The sequence below is a fragment of the Hypomesus transpacificus genome, chromosome 14 (genome assembly GCF_021917145.1).
Source record: "Hypomesus transpacificus isolate Combined female chromosome 14, fHypTra1, whole genome shotgun sequence".
Lineage (NCBI taxonomy): Eukaryota > Metazoa > Chordata > Actinopteri > Osmeriformes > Osmeridae > Hypomesus > Hypomesus transpacificus.
In genome coordinates, this window is record NC_061073.1 from 12,361,784 (window position 1) to 12,385,299 (window position 23,516).

Consider the following 23,516-nt stretch of genomic DNA (forward strand, 5'->3'; position numbering starts at 1 on the left):
GTGAAGGCACCAATTTCATCAGGGGAAGTTGGGATCCTATTAGATTGGATCCATTGTGGATCAGACCCAAGGTGAGAATGAGAAAGAGGGATTAGATCTCAACCTCCACAGGATTGAGATGGAAGTCCATCTGAAAAGATAAACTCTCCCCCCCCCACACACACACACACTTCACCCCCCTCCCACTCCAGAATTGATAATGGGGGAGTTGAGCTCTAAATTGTAACCACAGGGTATTTGGAGGCATATTGTTGTCTACTCAATATTATGGAAGGAAGTCTAAAGGGCAGGGGAAGTAAACAAAATTCACAGCAAGTTCTGAACATCCTCAAATTACTTGTTCACTTATCCATATAACAAATATCTAGCAACAGTACACAATTTTCACTGTATTTTTGTCCTACATGTCACCCACTCTCTCTCTATAGCTTACTTCAATATCCCTTTTCTTGTTTCCTACCACCGGTAAATGTAAACCACACTACTTGATGGGTCATCCTGTCTTCTGTATTCTGTAAACCTGGATGTAAACACAGGGGGTGAGTAGCCTTTTTCATTTGTCATTGTTCATCCTTTCTCTCCTAATCATCTTAATAGGCTAGCAGACCAGACAGAACCTTTTTTTGCCTTGTTTTTTTTGTTTTGCCTCAATTAGCTTAGCATTGATAACACACGCGATGCTCTATTACCTCTGTCTAACTGTCTTGATAATAGTTTTAGAAAGTTGATAATGTCAAAGGTCAGATGTCTAGCTGGTCTTTGAAACACGGAATATTAATACAAACGTCTGTTCATGTAAATGGGATTCACACGGACGTCCAATTTTCTGGCATGTTTATCTACAAAACTAACAAAAAGCGAACGTTGTTTTGCAAGATGCGCAGACACTCCCTTCATGTTTTCTGACAGGTCTTGGTTTTCTGACAGGACCTTACTGTCGACACGGTTCTAAACACTGTCCTACATACACAATGATTCTTTTCATCCCAGACAGTATTGGGTTATTTTCCTTCTTTTTTTCTCATCAGGCGTCGGTACTGGTGTAATATAAGTGGTCAGAATCTACGTTGAGACAGAGGATCCATGCTAATTAGTGTGTCCAGTGATTTTCTGCTCACTTCCATAGACGGGGTTTAAGGCAGCATATACTATCTGGGGGTGTAATGATATTGTAATTACATGGTAATTAATATTTGAGCAAACAGTCACCCTGTTTTAGCCTGAAGAGAACTGAATAGCTCCCTGTCATTCCCTAAAGATAAGGGATACTGATAATATTTGCATGGAATGACAGTGTTTCATTCTGCCCAAAATGTTAAGCTGTGGCTTTTTGTCTTTGTTTTGTTGTAACTTCCTGCCCATTTGAAGAGCAATTTTCACAGTTTTAGATATGGGATCTGTAGATCTGTAGATAAGTGTGTAAGACGATATGTTACTGAGTAAACTGAATCATTGGTCTAAATTTGGCAATATGCATTGGAGGATAAATTAGAAAATGATGGTTATTGGTCCCATAAAAGATCAGTAACTCTAACTAATATGAAAACACTGAAATCTCGATATGTTTATTTTTCCAGAACTATGTTCTTCACTATGGTCGCCCTCCACACTCAAATTTGAAACAATTTACAGCACACTTTTAATGCAATACAAAAGCATTACTTCTCTTGCCACAGTATGGAAACCTTATGAAGGTATGTAGACGTGTTCAAAACAGCCCATATGGCGATACTATGGTAGCCTGTCGTTGAAAAGAAGCTAAAGAAGGCAGCTCTGGGATTTCACAAGGCATTCAATGAAAACACGCCTCTATAGACTAACCACTGAGCTTTCTATTCAAGAGCCCTGAAAAAAAGATCCATCCATATGGCTTTGCCTAGAAAATGCTCCCTCAGTTTGTGTAGCCCCTCCATGATCTGCATGGAAGCTTCCATGCAGAAGTAACAACATCAATGGTGTAACCCCTCTCTCCACTTGAGAGAATCACATTTCTTTTCATGCTTCACTTGATCAAAACGGAAGGAGTGTAATTTACGCCTTATTGATGTTCCTTTCCCTGCTGCTTTGAGTGCGGTAGCGTTAACTCATTTTGGGTTGGTGATGTACCACCCACCAAACAGGCAACAGATGCCAGTCGGCTGGAAGAGGGCGGTTGTTTGGCAATCGCAGGTTTAATGCTGGGTCACTGTCAAAGGGTCCCGGGATATATAAAATGTACCTCCTCCACAATGGTTGTTTTTGGCAACTTGCTGGCCTGATTTTAAACATCCCTACAAATAACAAAGAGGTAACCTAAGTACACTTCACATGTAGTAGGTATATATTCCTTATTCCCGTTTGTAACTTTTCATGTGTGATACTGTGATTACACACATATTAAAAAGCTGTTCCGTGTTTAACTTTTCGTTTAATTAAAACATTTCACAATTTCACATTTCACAATCTTCTATCGCTCAGTCAGGCCGGTTTGGCCACCCTGATGCGCCAGCCCATTGTAGATGACAAAATACGTACTGTACATTTTACTTGTGAAGTACAATTTTACTTGTAAAGTAAAATTGTACTTCACAAGTCAAATTGTAACTGACAAGTATTGTTTCTTGTTTGTCATAGTAGTTGACAATGTACAGTTCGTATTTTGTCATCTACAATGGGCTGGCGCATCAGGGTGGCCAAACCGGCCTGACTGAGCGATAGAAGATCTCCCGACAGGCGAGGCAGGGCTTGGTTAGCACCTTCTAATGAAACCAGCCCCGTTGAAACAGCTTGGCAACAGCCCTGTTTCCCTGAACACAGTGGTCAGTCTGCATTAGCACAAACACCCAGGGGTGCTGCGGTGACCAAAATAACTTCCATTAGCAATCAGGAAGACAACACGTTCTTTTCTTTTTTTCCCCGTCTTCCAAGCAATTGTTCATTCTATGTTTTCTCGCTCTCGGTTGTTTGTGAAGCGGAAAACACTGTTGAGGTGTAATTAAATGGCCGGAAAACAGTGGAAAACAATGTTCTATTTGTTTGATCTAATTTACTGTACTGCAACATGAGAAGTGACAGTGTGAGGAGAATAGTGGTGCTAGAATAGGAGGGGTTGACACTGTGTCCTTGTAAAGATTGGGGGGTGGAAGTAGGGGCTGTGGGGTGGTGATGAGGGTGGGTTTGGGGGGAGGGGATGATGAGGGTTAGGGTTTGGGGGGGGGTGGCGGGTTGTAGAGAATGGATGAGGGTAGGTGGGTGGGCATTGGTGGTCCTGAGAAATTAAACCAAGCAAAATGTTTACAGTTTCTGTGATACCAAATCCAAAGGTCAGTTAACAGGAATGATATAATGGTTAACATGTTAACATTTGCATGGGGAGTTTGCCCAAATCTGAAAAGGTAGATTATGGGAATAAATTGTTTACACAATCCTCAGTGTAAGTCTCTGCCAATTTAAAACAACATAGGCAAAAAAATTGTGTCAGGAGACAAACATGGCAAAGAGAACAAGCTCAACTTTTTTCAATTGTTTAGACAGACGTGATTCTTACCAGACAACAGTAATACACATTTAATAATATTGGTTTGAACTGAAAATAAATAAGAAAACGTTAATGTTCCTACTCTGCTTTTTCTTGTTTGTCAATCCATCTGATTTGGGCATAAAGCTTGTAAGTATTTCTTCACCAATAAATAGGCTTGTAGAAATTGTAGCAGAACTGTAGATAATGGTAGCTATGACTGTTTGTTGCTGAACATTCCATACATCTCTGAAGAGTGCTGCCACACTAATAACAATTATGGTGCAACCAATAATTTAGACCTTTCTCTAAGGGGTTAACTGATTTGTTTAAATGCAAAACATAATAATTAAATATTTAATAAAATGCAGAAACGGGACAATGGTTTTAATTAAACATCACTTAAAAGGAGATCACTTCCTCTTCTGTACAGACAAATCTGTTCAGGATTGTTAGCGACAAATTAATGTCAAATGTCAAATGTTTTATTCAAATAACCCTCTCTCTTACCCTGTCTCTTTCTTTCTCATTCTCTGGTAAGGGGTTTATCTCAATTCTGACCATTTGACCAGTTGCAAAAACAAAATTGACTAGGCTCACAATTTCAGGATCAAATCAGTGTTATTACACATATGCATCAGGTCGGATAATCCAAAATCTGTGATGACAATGCCATCAGACAGACGCTCAAAGGGGATAAAACCACAAATAACCCAAACATTCATGTTGATACACTCCGTCTTACTAAAGAATCAGCTCAGAGTGTGGGAAAGAGCCAGATGAAGGCTAATTGACTAACTGTGTGTGTATGTGTTTGCCGTTTTGTCTGCGTTCTCAGACAGCAATCCACTGGGCAGCTAAACAGGGTTGTCTGGAGGCGGTGGACATGATGGTTTGTGCTGGAGCGGACGTCAACATCAGATCGGTGAGCAGGTGATGGATGGGCAGCAGTACCCAGACGTGGCCTGCCATGATGGGCAGCAGTACCCACACGTGGCCTGCTATGATGGGCAGCAGTACCCAGACGTGGCCTGCTATGATGGGCTGCAGTAACAACACGTGGCCTGCCATGATGGGCAGCAGTACCCAGACGTGGCCTGCTATGATGGGCTGCAGTAACAACACGTGGCCTGCTATGATGGGCAGCAGTACCCAGACGTGGCCTGCTATGATGGGCAGCAGTACCCAGACGTGGCCTGCTATGATGGGCAGCAGTACCCACACGTGGCCTGCTATGATGGGCAGCAGTACCCAGACGTGGCCTGCTATGATGGGCACCAGTACCCACACGTGGCCTGCTATGATGGGCAGCAGTACCCACACGTGGCCTGGTATGATGGGCAGCAGTACCCAGACGTGACCTATGCAGCTCAATATCCTCCGATAAACACCTGGTTCCAAAAATACACAATAATTTAAACATGGGACATGGGTACACAAACATGTGTCTGTGGTTGCACGTGAGTTATGTGACTCCTAAGTGGACTTTTTTTGGTCTTTTTGTCAGATTAATAAAAAGAACTGTTCATCAGCATTATCATTTACTGCCCAAAGGCTACTGGCAATGCAATTAACATGGATGCTTAACATTAACATCAGCCAGGTATTTCCATTCATTATATTATAGTGGTTCAGTTAAATCATTTGAAACACATCCACTCTTCTGTTTGAAATGTACTGACACCCCAATCACTATCAGTCACATCCTACTGATTTTTGAAATTCATTTGGGGGAAGGATTTAGGCATCTGCTGAGAGCCTTGTGTTCCTCTCTCTCAGCCTGAGGCTGAGTTGGTCTTCAGAGTCAATAAAAATAGAAAGCATGATGTTTGACTCTCTCTCTCTTTTTGTCTCTCTCTCTCACACACACATGCCCTCACACACACACACAGCCTTGTGTGCAGCGGTGGATTGATTCAAAGGGGGAAATGTTGTGATTACTTAATGGCTTCCCAGACAGCCACAGGCCTGGAGAATTCAATTTAGCGTTTGCTTCTCCAAGTGTTAATCTCTTCTCCTCACAGCCTGGCCCTAGTTATGATGTGCGTGCTGGAGATAGTGTTTAAGCCCCAGCAGAGCAAACCAAAGCAGACAAGTCACTTATTGGCTCCATAATTACATAATTAACTTTTTGTCTCTAATCGTTACGAGGGTAATGGCTGTGATAAAATGGCCCTCAGCCAGGCAGAAAGCAAATCAAAAATCAATAATCCATAGAGTGGCATCAAGAGGAGAGCATTAGACAAGGTTCTGCTTGCGCTTTGCTGGAGGTGGTTTAACGCTTTTGTGGACTTTCTGGTAATGAAATTCATATGAGTGTATGTAGGTTTTTATTCCCTTTAGGTTAGTTTTCAGCTGGTGTTACAGAAGAGGGTCTGTCATTTAAGGAACCTAGATTGAAGGACCGTAGATAATGTAGAGTGCATTTGATAGTCTTGATAAATCCATTAAATAGATCTGTGTTGGTTTTTGTAATGTGATTGAGCTTAATCGATCATTTCTGAAAAAGATGAACTCACTATTGACCTCTTGTCTTCTCTCCCAACTTCTTTGACACATACACATCTGTTCCCAAAAAAGCATGTAAGTAAAAATTAAATAAAGAATTGTGAGTATACAGTATTTGTAAAGCCTAATCCAAACAGCTAATTTGTTTTTGTTAAAGGTAAACATTGCATCCATTAAGAAGGCTTTTCCAATGTGAATTCACCTGGTTGAAGTGTGGAATTGACGCTTTGTCTCTGATTGTGTCTGTTATTCCTTGTTACCTGGCTTCGTTCCTGCCTGGTGGTCCGCCCACAACATGGGGGTGTTCTATGAAGGGGGTAAGTCACTCTGATTACCTTTCGAAAATTATTTTATATAGTTTATCTAATAAGAAAATGTAAACCTGTCACGACAATGCTAAATATTTATAGTTATATATAGTTTGAGAGGAAAAAGGAGGTTCAATGTGAACAAGTTTACATGCATTTTGTGAATACCTAGATACTGTAGATACACAGCAAGCTGTTTCATGGTTGAAAGCCAGATTATGTTCACTTACTGAACAGAATACTTGTCAAAATACATTTGCAGAGCTGAAGGTTTGGCACCATGTTAGTGCAAAATAGTTGAGTCTGCAGAGTAAATAAAGTATATGCATAGGCCAGAATCACATAAGCCTCATACAGAGTTGAATTCCCACAGAGATCATATACCTTGATCTTCTTTTAGCTTTGTGGCCCCCTGTGAAATGCCCTTCACCTCCCATTTACACCATAGCTCAAAGTTCACACATAAAAGTGATTTTGACCTTTCAATTGATGTCTTATACTAAGGTGACAGTGAAGATGGAGGTAAAATGTTTCATCATACTCACCAGAGAAATAGCCGTGTTTACTCATGCAGTCCATTCAACATAGGATTGACTACTTCCAAACGATCTAAATCTATGATACCTGTTTCCATGATATAAAGTATGAGAAGTAGAGATAGATGTTTATGCGATACACTTACACTCATTGCTTCAAAATTAATTCTCGTTTTTCACACCAATGCTCATTTGTCAACACACACAGCTGTGACAGATAAGGCATAGTCAGGGTATAAAATAACCCAAAAAAAGCAAGTCAAAGGGAAGAACGTGACAGCCTGACGTTTTAACTTGTTTGATAGCTTCCCTACTGTCCTCCAGATCAAAGCCTCATCGGGCCATTTTAAGTCAGTGTTGTGATAAGAGTTTAGCAGCGCTACGCCAGCACTGCGCACATACTCCCTGTTACAAGCCCATTACTCTAATGAATACTGACTTCAATGTCCCTCTGTCTCTATATATATATATAAATATAAATATGTATAAATATACATAAACACGCTGTACATTTTTTTCCGATAACTTCTCCTCAGCGTCAACTGTCAGGTTTGTGAGCTTTGTATTTGTTCAGTACTGACACATTGAAGAACCCCCGCAGACTGGCAGTGGGTCCGCTGGGACCGACCAGAGTTAATGTGTACAAACGACAGGCACAGCAGCCCACAGCGGGTTCTCTGAATCAAGAGACTGACAAAATATAAAAGGCAGCTCACGTGTTAAGCTCAAAATTCCATCTGGGTTTCTGATATCAGAATCTGGGGAACAATAGAAGATACAAATGAAAAATAAATGGCTGCTACTTGACTTGTTTGTACCTCTTTATCCTAGTGTTAAACAGTTCATCAGAACGAAATCCCAGTTTGCAGGACCTACTACCAGATTTGGTTTTGTGTTGAATGTTATTTCAACAAAGGACTATTTGTAACTAGTTAACCTTCCCAATTTAATGGACATTTATATGTAATGCTGAAGCATTTTATCTGGTTTTACAAGCTTATTTTACATCCTTTTAATAGGGATATGTATGTATGTGTGTGTGTGTGTGTGTGTGTGTGTGCGTGCGTGCGTGCGTGTGTGCAGGGCTACACAGCGCTCCACCTGGCTTCTATACATGGTCATCTCCACGTCATTCAGCTCCTAATCAACAACTACAGTAAGTAAGAACCCCTAAGTTAAAATCTTATTGGATACTCAAAGTATAATCATGAATTCATCTGTGCTCAGATTTGACAAATTTCAGGCCCAAAAGGGTGTAGAAGGGATGACATCTTGAACCCCCCCCCCCCCCAAAATAAATAAATAAATAATGTTTTGTGGCTCTAATTTATACTAGTGAAATCTGGAGGGAAAGGGGGCGGAATATATAATGAGTCATGCTGTAGAAACTGAAGTCTGAAAGCCTATCTGAGAAACACTGAGACGCAAATAACCTTTTGCCAGACAATAGGCAGAAAAGCTAAAGTCCCAGATTGACAAGGCTTGGACTTTGCCAAACCCCACTGACAAAAGATGATTGTGGTTGCCCCACCACGCCCACCCGGCAAGAGGAGGGGCGGTGTTGGAATATTGTATCTAACGAGGCGAGAGCCCAAGCTGTAAGTCAATGGGTTGTTTCATTATCAAATCCAGAGGATCCCTGGAGTGGGTTGGCAAGTCAGAGGATACACACACACACACACATACACACACACTACGTACACACACACTCTCTTTCACACACACAGCTATTACAGACAGCCATATGCTTAGAGTTCATGTGCTTCATTCACCCAGGACACGTATGGCCCTAAGGGTCACAGTCTTCAGACACTCTCTGAAAACAAAAGCATGTTTCCATATGGCTGACGAGAAGGAAGGGCTGTAGTCTGCCAAGCACCCAGTTGCTTTTTCGGGCTTTCAGTCAAGATGGTTGATGACAAGGAGGGGTGGTTTTCTGGCCTGTCACTCAAGTTCTCCTGTTGCCGATGGTCCATTTGTGAGCAGTTTCCTTTGGGTAAAACTCATTGAATTGTTGATGGCCCTGTCCAAAACACCTCCACGTCGACCAGCACACAAAGCCCTCCTCACGGCACACATCGCTGTGAAACAAGAACTGACCTGAGAGTAAGAGCGATTTATGAAGCTAACCTGTTTGTGAACAAAACAAAGCATGTTTTAACCTGGATGCTCTCGGTACCACAGAGAGTGTGAGATTTCAGTCTGTAAGGAGGGGCGAGGGAAGGATGGATGTCTAACAGTGTTTAACAGACACATGAAGGAGTGACGGTGGGAGGAAACAGGGGGTAATGACCAGAGTCAGTTACACACTGTACCCATTGGATCTGTGTGCAACAGAAACCTAGCTAACATGGTGAAGCTCATTTAAACCCTTGGTGTAATTGTTGTGTTCACACAGACCGATGAACAATAATCTTGCGGTTATACAGTTTATCATATGTACACTATAATTGGTTTACTGTCTATGTATGAACTGTTGTGAAGAGATGTTGCAGTCTTTTTTGGTCAGATCAAATTAACAAACAGCAATGCAATGTTTTCAAATTTCTGTTATTTCGGATTTGTTACTTTTCTTTAAGCTCTGTATTACTCAATGTACCTCAGTTATGAGAGGGTTAAGGCAGTTTTGCATCTCCCGGCTTGAAATGGCAATCAAAAGAGACGCACACACACATCCACACTCATATTTATTCAGATTAGACAGGCAGGCTGGCAGAGGCAAACCGTCTGCATAGACTGAATACAGAATGAGACATTTTCTCCAAACCGTGGACGCAATGTCATTCATCCTGAAGAGACATTACAGGCTGTTGACTGCCCTCTGAAAGAATAGAAACCGTTGACCTTTCTAAGGACTGGCTTTCCTTGTTCTTTTTCTCCCTGTAATTCTCTCTTTCTCTTCTCTCTCTCTCTCTCTCTCTCTCTCTCTCTCTCTCTCTCTCTCTCTCTCTCTCCCTCTTCCTCTCTCTTTTCCCGCCCCCCCAGCTCAAAAACACAATTCCCTCTCTTCCCATTGCATGTTATCTTAAATAATTACCCACTGCCTCTCTCTCTGGGAGTCCCTTGGGGCCCCTCTACCTCTCACTGAGCCTCTTGTTTGTGGAGAGGAATGGAGGGAGGGAGGGGGTCGGAGGAGTAGAGGGGGATTTCAGCCTTCCCTCTCGTAGGCAGGATGCTGTTTCCTAATTAGACACCTAGGTATTGGTGACCCTCCCTCACCCCTAAGTCACGCACACACACACACACACTCTCACACTTGGTCAGAAGCATGGGGGTCCACTGGAACAACATAGCTGTGATCTAGCACTGACAGAAAACACGCATTAGTAGGATGACCATGCTACTTGCGCACATCGTGCGTTTTACGTAAAAGGATCCTTCTCAGAAGTGGGGTGTTGGTTTCCTCTGAGTCAAAGAGAGGAGCAACTCGCTCGTGTGTCCTTGACTGCCCTTGTCTCCTGACACTTTGAGACATTTGACACAGAGCCATTGGGGAGGTTTGACTGATAGCTGTTAGCGTGAAAGATAATGTCCAGAGACATCATTAGTGAAAATCTAAAAGAAAAATCTGCAACATTATGTTATTGATATGACTTTGATATGTTATTATTTATATCTTTATGTAGATATGTATGTCCATGACAGCTGTAAGAGAGATATTCATTAAAAGCTCAGTAGTGTCCTTAATGAGTCCAATCATCATCAACTAAGTGTGTCTGTCTTCCATCATACACCACTGAGAAATCCGGGCTCTAATTCACAATGACTGGGCTTGAGTTATGGTTGTTGTATAATACTGTAAACACCAGGAAAACATCCATGTCTCTCTGACAGCTGCATGGTATTACTTTGGCGTAATTTACAAACTTCAAAAACAGTTCAAGATGACAGAATTGACATAAGATTACCTCATGTTAGCTTATTTTTGTGTAATAGATGCCTCCATGTGTCTTCAGATGCTAAGACCAACATCCGAGACTACCATGGCAAGATGGCTGCCCACTATTGGAGTGGCAGCACCGATGTCTTTAATAAACCAGGGTCCCAGTCAGGTGGGTACTATGACCTCTTGCTATCTTAAAGTCAAACACATACTCACACTGAATATATTGAATGACAGAGCTTCTTCCCTCGAAACGAACATGACTAAGTACTTGATTTAAATGACTTGTGATGTAATTATTATAAATCACATATCATCTAGATGATTTAAATGATGCTCACCTGAGATAGTCCTGTAGAGCAAGTACTCTAGCTGGTTGTACCATTATTGACAAGGCTACACATTTAACAGTGTCTCTACGGATTGATCTTACAAGTGAGCTGTTCCTTACACAGGTGGTAAGGGGTCCAGAGGACGTAGGATGCAGCATTACGTCCTACCTTCTCTCCTCCTCTCCCGCTCCAGAAGCCAGGAACAAATCAAGCTTGAGTTCGGAACTGTGCCACTTGGCCAGCCACGCTCACCTTTGTGACAATCCACCTTCACAGTTTACGTTATGTTTAGCTTTTTTTAGACCAATTTGATTGTTATACAAAGAAAGACCTCTGATTGTTTGTCCACCATGTTGTGATGTGAAATCAATGTAGTTAAGTAATGTTGTAGTACGTCTTGTTTTCTCTAATTCACATGCAGACAGCTGGATGCTGACTCTTCGTGATTATAGTGCTGAATAGTTCTCGGCGTTTGTTGTGTCTGTGATGTAGCATTTTAACTTATTAAAGTATTCCCAGGACACCTACCTAGTGCTTTGCTTTGATTCAGAGATTATAAAAAGCTTTGTTTCTCTGATTTTCTCAGGATTATAAACGGCAACACTAATTGGATGTTTGGTTGTGTGTGGGTCTCCACTTTTCCTTCATCTCCTCGGATCTCATATTAGGCAGAGGAAATGGCCAAACTGTGTTTTTCGTTTTTCAATAAAGGCTTTCACCGAGCACATCTGTTACTTTCTTTCTCCTTTGTTTGCACCCCTCACTCTTTCATTTCCTCCCGATGACCAGTTTGCTTTTCCTAAAAAGTTTGATTTCACGCTGCGATGAATGTAGAATGTGAACAATTTGTTCATATTCTATGGATATGAGGTGGCCTGGCAGTATGAGCACTCCAGAACGAGCATGTTTGACATGCTGAAACATCCACTTCGTCCCCCTTCTAGAAGTCTCTGAAAACAGTTTCCATTAGCCTCTGCATCATCGGTTGCTTTATGACCTTCAACTCGTTATCTACTTTAATGGGGTATGCCAGGGCCATTTGTGTAAATGATAAGCAGGAAATGAGATGGTCAGGGGCTTGAACCAGTCAGCCCAGATTATGAACACTAGCTTCAAATGATATGGTGATTAGCACAGCATTGGGGCGACTGGAGCGTGATCCTAACATTTGCTTGTAAAGATCATGTGCTATTAACGCGTCACTTAAGGTGGCCTGGCACAACATTGCTTTAAAACATTGGGACTGTCTTGAACATAATACACCATGAAATCTATTGTGTCTCCTTGTGGATTGATCTCCGAGGCAGAAGCAGCAAAGAGGGATATTTTTTCATGAGCGAGTAGACTCAATTGCAAAAGACAGTAGGCGGACCAGATCGAAAACTAAGGATTTTGTAAACGCAGGAACATGACCAAAAACACTAGAAATCCGGACTGACTGAAGGGGATCAAACATTAATACATATGGAGGGTGACGACAATGGACTGCAGCTTGGTATTTACTGACAAGACTGTTGGTAGCTGGGGGACCAGGGGAGTGAGACAGACAGACGTCCACTCCACAGACACAGAGATCCTGACAGAGAAAACACAATGAAAACTCAGGGAAAACACAAGGGAAGACACTGAGGCGCAGCCTTGGCCGTGACAGTACACCCCCCCCCCACTCGGGGGACTGCTGATTTCCCACCAGGCCGACGGGGAACACCGAGCAGGGGTGAGGGACAGGGTCTAGAGAAGGGATCCAGGGGCAGGGCCTGGGGTCCCCGCCGACGGACGGAGGGGGTCTGAAGGGTGATCAGAAGGCTGAGCCAAAGGGTGGAGTCACGCAGGGCGTCAACGACAGCAACTGGACCTCTCTGGAGGTTGGTGATGAAGGCAAAAACGAAACATTCCAGAGCTATAATATGTAACAGAGTGAAGATGCACGAAGTAATTCAACCCTGCCCCCTCCCTCAGAATGGGAACAGTAGAGGGGGTACCATGTCAGTGAGTAGAACCTGCCTAAATTGTCACTTCTTGTAATCTGATTGGCTTTCCTAGAAACCACCAAATCAGGGTTGGTTAGCCACATTTCCCAAAATCCATTCGCCCTCCAAAACATACTCAACCATGGAGGGCTGTGATTGGTTCTCACCCCTCATGGTTATCTGATTCCTCACTAACACAGGGTCCTTGACAGACAGTGAATAATGAGCAGTGTGTTGGGTCGGAGACAGATAGCTAAATGAAGGAGTAAAGACAGCTTCTCAGTCTTTGCCTTTCTGGGTCTAACTAGATAAGGGAAATCACTATATCATTGTCTTCCATCAGACATATCCATTTAAGATGAAGGTATGGAAAGGGTCTCGTAGAGGAGAGAGACCATGCTGGAGAGTTCTCAGAGAGAAATGTACGTATTTCTCTATGGGTACAGTCACAACTAACTTAACGGTGATACAAAATTAGTCGGGTCATATGACAGACAAAGATTTCTTCTTGGATTCAGTTTAGTTATTATAAAGTTCTACCAGTTGTGTAGATGCAATGAGTTCTGTCTCTCTAAAGAAAACAAAAACATTTATTTTGCTATGTAGTTTCCACATTCAAAAACTTCAGAAAATTCTTCTCTATGTAACTCGTGGATACCAGACTTCCACAACAACTTTTGTGGAGTGTTCCCATCCCTCCTACTCTGACACACAGTCAAATAAATACCCCCTTCATGTCTCTCCACTATTGTCATCTATCTGCATTTAACAACCAGTTTTCCAATGCAGAGACCAGTTTACAGCCCTTAAGTACATTCATTTTGTTACCTTAGCCAATGACAAGCAGTACAGAACTGAAAGAAACTGACCTTTTTTGAACCGAGTAAAAAAAGCGGTGTCTTGGTGTCAATACTTACAAAGGGTGATAGAGGCAGCTGTAGAGACAGAATGGGATGAGTAATGTTTATGGGATACTACAATGCAGTCCTCTGCAGTGGTGCAACAATGTGGTAACCTTTGAACTTCTTCTTGGCCCTAGATGAACTTTGACCCTTATGTTTTACCACAGCTGTCACTGGTTACAATAGCCATTAACAGGGTAGCCAATAAGGATCTGTCATTGGTCTATAGAGGGCTGGGTGTTTAAAGACCAAGAATGACAACAGAGGCGTTAACTTATCCCTAGCTCATTGTTTGCGCTAAAATGGCTGTCACCCTTGCTTCCAGTCAATGGGAAATGGAGTTTAATGAGTTGAAAAGCCACATGAAAGGGTTGAACATCACAGCTCATCTGAGAAGTCTACTGATGGGCAATATGCTAAGAATGCCTCTATTGTTTATTGTGTTAGTGAGAGTGTGAAACAGAAAAGTCAATATAAATCATTGTGAAGGAGGCAAATTAATTTGAAATGTAGATGAGTACATGAAAACACACTGGTCAACAGTTCCAGTATACAATGTACAGTTTACACAATTTGTTATGCAATATAAAATGTATCACAAATGGTAGAACAATCCCATTGCATATTTTTTCACAGATTTTTAGACCACTAGTGTCTGATTGGGATTGAGACAAAAGAAATGAGTTAATAACAATAACAACAGTATCCAGTAAAACATCATTAAAGAGCTTTGCTGCGTTATTTCAAGCCTCACAATATACAGTATAAGAACAAATTGAAACATCCCGTTCAACAGGGGTTCCATGGTGGGATCCCACTGAAATGTTTTAATTTGCTTCATGACTACTGACCCCACCCACCCACCCCTCCCCTCTCATCCAATTCAACATACCCCTGGTGTTCCCATGACACAGGGTTTAACACTGAACTCTGCTGAAGCCCGTGAAAAGTGTAAGGATGGCAGTGCAAAGTCAAAACAAAATTGGTGTCATGCTTTCATCTGAACCAACCTCCCCTCACTCACAGATGTCATCTGTTTTCATTTTGGCAAATTATGGTCTTGTTTGAGGTCTTTGGACACAGAGTGAGACATTTCCCTGGGAATTTACATGGCATTGTGTGTTTCACAGAGATAAGGCATGCTGCTCTCAATGTAAACAGTACATGAGACCATTACAATCAGCAAATACAAAAAAAGTGTACCATCAATCTCTCTACTGTACACTCAAATGTTTGCTTATCTGTTTTCTTTTTTTTATATTAAAACTTTTATTTGCAAATACGACAAACAACAGCTCATATGGTACAGCTGACAGAAGACAAAGAAGACGAAAAGGTCAGATAGTGAAATAACATTTCAGTCAAAGCATAAGTTATTCTGGTCACAGGGAATGTGAACAATTAAAACAAAAACTATGTACGGGCTGAAAAGACAAAAAGTCAAGTAGTATTAGTTAAATAAAACAATAAAACAAAATATCAGTAAATGAAATAAATATGGCATAAAGAATACGGTCTCAATCTCACAATCAGGCTACTAGTTAGAAGTCAGGTGGATCATAAAGTTATCGCAAATCCCCATTGTCCCAGGCTCTTTGCCCCTTATCCTAGGCAGCATAACCTCATATGATGCTGTATCACTCATGAGGAGTTTCCACTCCTGCATTGTTGGGTTTACGGGGGATTTCCAGTGTCTCAATATCATTCTGGCAGCAGAGGCTATCCCAACCATCACGACTGAATATGAGCTTCTTGTCAGGGTTGGAGTTTCTGTGTTATCTCCCAAAAGGCAAAGTCTTGGAGATATCGGCATGGTTACGCCTGCCCATGTCACTAAGAATTTGTTGTTTTCAACTGCACTGCACTAACAAATCTTTCAAATACATTTCTGACGTCTCCCATTCCCTGAATGTATTCAGCTGTGGTCTCACAACACAAAGACACACTGGATGGCATGTGATAACTGGATTGTATGCACACCAAATCTCACAGTAAACGGATGCAAATTGTTTTTTATATGCAGCAGATTAATAACATTGGAGTACTGGCAGGGTAAACAGTAGGAGGTCTAATTTCTGTATTAGACAGACCAGACAAGCACAGTCATCTATGTCATTGTGTGTTTGCTGGAGAGGTCTAAGATGAACTCTGATTGGTGAAGAAGAAAAATCCACGTCATTGGCATCCAATTTGTCATGCAGCCAATAGTGAAGTTTTATAAAAATGAAAATGTCAGAAAAATTTACATAGCAGCAGTGAGGACCTCACTCATGCTGAGACACAATAAGTCTAATGCAATAAAACTGTGATAACAAACCCAGGGTGGATTTGAATAATAAAGAGAGACCCTCTCAAGCCTCGAGGTGTTTAAACCCACAAGAGGTACCAAAACAGACTTTTGAAGGGGTGAACATTCAGGACAATCCCTGTTAAATATGTACTATGATTTTAGAGTTCAAATACAGATTACACAATGTGTTTTGTAACATATAAGAAAATAATAATAATTATGTATTATTAATTATAATAACAATAATAATACATATAAGATATTAATATACAAATATAATAAATTGTACATTGGGCGCGGGGGAGATTCAAATTAGCAATTGTCAAGAAAATGTATTACCCGCTGGAACAGAATATAATTGGTGTAAGTAACAATGTTGTTTCTTTGATTGTTAATTATCTTTGTTGTTGCTTGTTAAGAAAAAAATACAAAATAAAAATCTTTACATTGTTCTCATATGTTTTTGTTATTTAGTTAGAGGACCATGACACACACTATAGAAAAGGTCAAGGATATTTTAAGTCACGATTAACAGCTTTACATGACCCTAAAAAGACAACTGGCCAAAAATATGAACAATTACAAAGCATAGCCCTACAACATTTTTGATGACTGAAGTTCATGTGACACAAAGTCAAATCACCACCTTACAAACAATTCACACAGGGTTTTCACTGATGTGCTTGTGCTGGATATGAATGCATGGTAGCAAATATAATTAACCATACAGCACAATGCAGTACAGTGTGTGAGCACCAACGGTGTCCAGCTTGTCGCTTAAAAAAATCCCAGCAGGGGTTTCATTTTGCGCCTTGTGTGGCTCAGTGCTGGGCTAACTCTTACTCTATATCACGTGGTCAATGGCGTCAACTCCGTGTGACTTAGACTTCAGCCACATGGTTTGTAAATTGAGCCAGTCTGGCTTTGTCAACACTCTTAACATATACACTGCTATTACACTGACTGACAGACAAGCTATCGATGACTGAGCCTAGTCCGAAGCCGTCACAGAGCAATCTGCTTCCCCTCGTAAAGGTGTGCCCAGCATGTATCCTCAGAGCCAGCATAATCCCCCATAATGAGCCACAGGCTGCAGGCCTGACGGACAGCACTGATTAAAGATGACAAGCTGGCCTTGGAGGCTGTTACTGACTGCACTGTGACACTCACAGCTCAGAACGCTGGCGTGGCTCAGTCTAGTCCCCAGATGAACACGTTGTCATCAGTCCTCTCTGGTCAGGTCAATAGTCTAGATAGGACCAGATAATCACGTCTCATCAGCTAGGGACAAAGGCTCTAGATAGTTAGCAACTGGCTGGTTCAGGGTTGGAGGATGATGGGGCCTGCCAAAGGACAGCAGGCCAAAGAAGCTGCTGGGAATCCCGCGACATCTTGTCACATCTCTTCAAATGTGTTCGCTGATCACAGCTGATCACATCTTTGTGATGTCCTTTTATATAAGTTTGTTTTGTATCAATAAACTGGATGTTTTTCTTATATGTTTAAATACTTGGGAGTGGACCCTGATATGTTTTTAGCATGGATACAAAATTCATAATGAAATGTTGAAAAATGTACAGAGACTTTGACAAAGACTTTGCACCAAATGGAAAGCTATTATGTACAACACTAGCTACCAATGTAATTATCTGAGCTTGGCCACTAATAGTTTCTCAATTCAAGCAGGCCCCATAGAATACACAGAAACCTTCAAACCGGTATTAACATTTATGAGATATGACAGGGAAAAATGAAAGCGTTTATTTCCTCAATAGGAAAGCAATCATAGTACCATTATACTTAGCTTGCCCTATCTGGCTTACGTCTGGTGAAATGCCACCAGATTTATTTCAAGAGCTGGATGCTCCTTCTTGGTTTGTGTTGTTGCAATGATTAATGCTAAATGTCTGCCATCTCTATGTAAATACACTGTGAAGTTCTATTACTTACCTTAGCAAAACCGGCAAGAGAACTGATGTGGAAATGAATATAAGTCTGTACTTGTTTATTATTACAGAAGGGTTGTTCTTGATGAAAAAATGTATAATGCACAAATCAATTGGTCATCATAATTAAGACTATTATCTTATAACTCAAGCTATCTCTAGCATAATAAGTTATATCTCTTAGGTTACAGCATCTCCCGGACACATTGAGTATTCTCTATTACCATCTAGGCACAGTATTAACATACCCTGAAATAGCATTAATAAATAGTGGATAATAATTATGGGAAATTGTTTACCAACCAAACAATCAACCTACGCATTTCAAAATGGTGCCTATATTTTTCACCTGAGAGAGTAAAAGTATTTTGACTTGCTAAATAGGAGGATTCTGTCACTGTCAGGGCCCGGCATAAGGTGCACAAGACTCACATTCTGAAATACACTCGTCACACTTTATTCACACCTGTTGTTTAGGATGTGGTTGTCTTAAGTCAAATATAAAGCACGAGAGAATACATGTATCACAATGGTAGCAGACTGCACCAGCAGTTTTCCTTTCTTACAACACTAATGTTTAGTTAAGACAAAAACATCATAATTTTGAAGCTTTGGGTGAACTATGCCTTTAAACTAAGCCGTTTATTTCTCCTCAACAAAATATATCCCCTTAAGAAGCATGTGGCCTGCTGTCTGCCTAAATGTATGTCAAAATCTTGAAATTGATCTTCTCACCCCGTACAATATAATAGTAAAAGTATTACCTCTATTGAAGTCTCATCCAAAGAGCTTACAACTGTAATTAAATCATTAAATTCTTGCCTATGCTTCACAGAGTGGAGCCAAATTGACTTCCAACCAACCTCATTTTCTATTTGAACACCAAATAATGATTTTCTGCCCATCTAATTACAAAGCTCGACATCTGATCAGGTCTGTATCCGGCAGGGATTATCATATGGGCCCAGTATTAGACCTCATTACCAACTTGAGTGCAAAATTATTACATGTTGTAATTGGATGGGGAAGTTTATCAACAGGGTCTGGTCCGGGCCTGATTCTGTAATGGCCTGGGCCTGGGTTCGCTGCAATCACATGCTTGATTGGGTCGGCTGCTTACCTCCCAACGTTGTAAGAAAACAAGGCAGTGGGCTTATCAAATGAATACTTTACTCATCTTGTAATGTACCTCAAGAGGGTTTATATTTTGACCACTGCTAATGACATGTTTTAAAAGCTGTTCAAGTAATCTGTGTTGAAAAATCTTGAAACGCCTACAAGAGAATTAATCAATTTGGATGAGATGTGCTGTAATATTAATGTACAGTAGAATCACAGAAAAGAATGGTTCAGCAACCAGCTCTCCAGATCTAGTAATATGGGTCCTTCACAATCACAGTCAAGGGAAGGAGGCAGCATTCAAGACTCTATGCTTATGACCTTTGATTCACATTATTAAGTTCAAAATCGCTCATCAAGTAATCATACAGTAATATTTGGTGAGATTAATAAGTGGCTTTTGTTTAGTGATAAATTCATTCTAAATGATTGATTATTCATTTGATCAGAGTTGGGACCAGTCAAGATGGCTGTGTAATCTTTGTATAGGCCCTTCTGCTAACCATAGCCACGTAGATAAGGAAGATATTGGTCTTCAGGATAATTCGCACTAAGAAGATCAATAATGCTTTAAGATAAGACACATTTTGGATGCTTATCAGAAGTCTTAAAGCCATCATTGATTTGAATACAAATTCAGAAATGTCTATACCGTAGCACATCCTATTCCAATATGAAACTTACCCATCCCTTCTCCTTATCCATCCCTAGTCACTCATATGTTTGACAGGATGCATTACGCTCAAGTGACCAAATGCAAATTATTTTATTTTAACATTGACAACAGTCACCAGAATTGTCCTTTACAGCCATAATACAGAGGGTATACTTGGCCACGAAAAGCATATACATAAAGGACATTTCTACACAACATTGTAATCAACTTCCATTTTTTCTCTGTGTCTTGACAAAGAAAATATATAGAGGTGAACTGGCAGTCTAATTTGTCTATGGAACCATCTACTTATTCCAATATTGATCAGGAGTAGAGTTGAATCAATGTCCATCTTGTTCTGGGACCTGTTCCTGTGTAGTACAATGACACATAGTGAGTCACTCCCTCTGTAGAGTGACTACAACACTAAATCAATGTCTAGTAATGATCGGAGGCAGGACTGGTACTCAGGAGGAGTAGTTATCTTGTGATGAAATTGTTACAAAGTAAGCAGAAGCTCTGTAAAGTTTATTGGTCTGCTACAGTGCTTTGGTGCACTAGATGGACTTATCTTACACTGCTCAGAGGTTTTTACATTTTGAAGTTGTCACGTTTTTGAATGGTACATTTAAAAACCGTGGAGCAAAGTGCTTTCCATTAATAAATGAAAATAAAACGGGGTCAGAATTGTTGGAAATTGCATACTGCAAAAAATACATAAGTCATCCTGACATTTTCGAAAACAGTACCATTCCTTCCATGTAATGTGATGTACACATTTCTTTGTCATACATTCTGTAGTCTGACAGTGTGCTAGTCCGGACACAGTGTCAGTTTCCCATACTACACTGCTTCTAGTTTGTCTCCACAGGTACGTCAAGCAATGGCCCTAACAATATGCTTCAAGAGGGCATAAACTTTCTGATAATATGTTTTTGGTCATTGGAATGTGGCTAACCGCAGAGGAATACTTCAGTTGTAAAACTGGACATTTCTCACATAAGTCATACTCGGACTACAATGGCATGTGATCCTAAATTGAGAGCTTATTAATATTTTTTTCATTACTACTTAACCCGTAGCCTACCTACTGTACACAATACTGCTGCTCACTTGGGTTGCAAGTTCAAAGCCTCTTTTGAAAATTCCTTTTTAGGAGACCGTTATGCTAGTATTGAAAGAGGAAACATTCCCATATGTTAAAGTCAGACAGCAGGGGGAGAAGAAAGCCTCCATGTATCCTCACAACAAAGCCTTTCATTGTTGCTTGGATAAACTTGTCAGCAGGCTCTTTTATCTTCTTCCATCATACTGTCCGTCGTTATAAATGAAGACAGAGTAGAGAGATACTAAAGAAGAGGAGGAGAGGTGGGGGTATTGATTTGGCTTCATTTCCGAATAAGATTCCTATTCTTGTGTGTTTTATCTGGACTTCTTTTTCCAAGAATACATAGTTACAAAGTACTGTACAATAAGAACGTTGAAAATGAAATACAATTATATGGGAGTAGAAGTAAGACTGAAAAACCTAAAATATAATATACCGCCTAGAATCATAAAATGGTTTAATAAATTAATAAAAAAATGAACCTTGGTTTTGAGTCTAGCTTTCAGGACCACCAGAAAGCCATGGTCAGATGACATGAGATTTCGATGAGGACAAGGGGCATAACCACTCAGATATAGTGGGGATAGCCCAGATAACAAAGTGAAGTCATGATCTTAAACACAAATTAAATGGTTGATTAAAGATGTTTTGTGTTGTCTGCCTGCTGCAGCTGTTGAACGTCTCTTGGGAATATTTGTAGTGGAAAATCAGTTAGCTAACCACATCTTATTCTTTTCTCCATTAACCGCTTGATAACATTACTGACTGTGTCGAGAGGATATAAATGAGCTTGGAAGTCAATCATATACAGTAAGCACAAACCACAATATGGGGTTGTGTGAAGATAGCTGCAAGAGTGTTGCTAAAAGGTCAGGCTTCTAGCTTCAGCACACACATACTGTTAATCTTGCCAGGAAACAGTGTATGTAGCTCTAGGAACAGGACTGACTGATAAACAAACTTAGACGTCCTCAGAGAACCATTGTTGGGCAAACAGTTCAAATTATTCTGTTGTATCCAACTGTAAGCAGGAAGGCCATGATTCAAGACGGCTAGCTGTTCCAGTTGTTTATTTATTGATGGGGGTCCAGGTCCTAGGCTATGACGTAAAGCTGTGGTCAGGCGGATGTGATGTGAGGTATTGAAGCCTATGAAATATTGACCAAAACAATAATGGCACCCTGGACAGTGGAGAGGAATAGAGAAAATATAAAATTGTTTGCCACTGTTCAAGTGGGAAACAGAGGAGAAACTAGAAAAAAGACTAGTCTTCAAACTAGTGCAGTAAACACTAATGCGGTGCCGTTGGAATATATTTTGTATACTGTACCTGTGTGACCTATACAGTAGCTAGTTTCCATGAGTTTTTATGAGCATTGTCTGAGCCCTGAGCAATGGACCATAATCGCTACACAGACAGAACGACACACAGACACAAACAACAAGAGACAGACAGAAATTTCTGTAAAAAGATCTCTTAAAGCATTCATTAATACACATTCATTTTCAGATGCTTGACTGAGGCACCTCTGTCTTATATATTTGCTCTTTCTTATGTTTTTTGCGCCATATTTGACAATAAACGTTTTGTTGTTTCATCTGTCAAAATCGGACATTTGCAGTTTAAATATATTATTTTTGGTTCTAGTGCACTGTAGTAAACGTCTAATAACCAGAATGCCATGTAATCAGTGTTGATGCATCTCACAATCAATGGATTTAACTACGCTATTAAGTTCATACAAACCTCATTCCCTTGTCCTCATTAGTCCTGAAATCGCACTGGCCGCATGGTACAGACAGGAAGACTGCTGTCTGGCAGTTGTGCTGACAGATAAATGAGTATGCTTTCTAATCTAAAGTAAGACGTGTTTCCTTCATTTGGGTTATCTTTGATGAACATGAAAAATAACATTTTCTGACTAATAATTGTAGTGGGAAAAGATTAATGTTTATCAGAGGAGACTTTTTCTATTCCTAATTATAGCGAAACACTTACAGGATAGTACAAACCAAGTTTAAAAGAAACATGTACAGTATATTCCTGATGAATGAGACAAGCCACAAAGTTAAACATGGAAGCCAGGGTGTGATTTTCACTAAGGATAATTAAAAGATCTAAACCCCTTCTTAGCACAAGCATTTGTTGTAGTGGCATGAGAACAGCATGTCAAATTGTGTTTCAGTTTGTATGTTACACTATGAAATTTGGTTATTTAGTGAATAGCAGAACAAACCGGGAATTTTTCATCTCATACATTGTATTGTCTTTCCCATTTCCCCTAAGTAAAAAATAATAATTTGATTAGTCTGGGATAAGATAAAAGAAGAATGTTTGTTTTCTTTTCTCAAACCAGAAAATCGAGATAGTGAAGAACTGTCTAATTTCCGTGGTGCCCTGTTGTACTTCTATTGAAATGGCGCTGCAATTTATTCATTGTCTTGACGAAAATGAATCAACAG

At 40.5% G+C, this 23,516-nt stretch overlaps 1 protein-coding gene across 2 annotated transcripts; it reads left to right on the forward strand.

The window, feature by feature from the left end:
- The first annotated feature begins 6,239 nt into the window (after positions 1-6,239).
- On the forward strand, positions 6,240-11,736 carry LOC124477071 (ankyrin repeat domain-containing protein SOWAHC-like). 2 transcript variants are annotated; one of them, XM_047034600.1, is made up of 4 exons: positions 6,240-6,321; positions 7,932-8,004; positions 10,785-10,900; positions 11,187-11,736. In XM_047034600.1, the coding sequence occupies exons 1-4, from the start codon at positions 6,300-6,302 to the stop codon at positions 11,321-11,323; spliced, it is 348 nt and encodes a 115-aa protein (XP_046890556.1). In that variant the 5' UTR covers positions 6,240-6,299; the 3' UTR covers positions 11,324-11,736. The 2 variants fall into 2 exon arrangements, with proteins under 2 accessions (XP_046890556.1, XP_046890557.1); XM_047034601.1 differs by having other exon boundaries at positions 10,805-10,900.
- Positions 11,737-23,516: the final 11,780 nt, after the last annotated feature.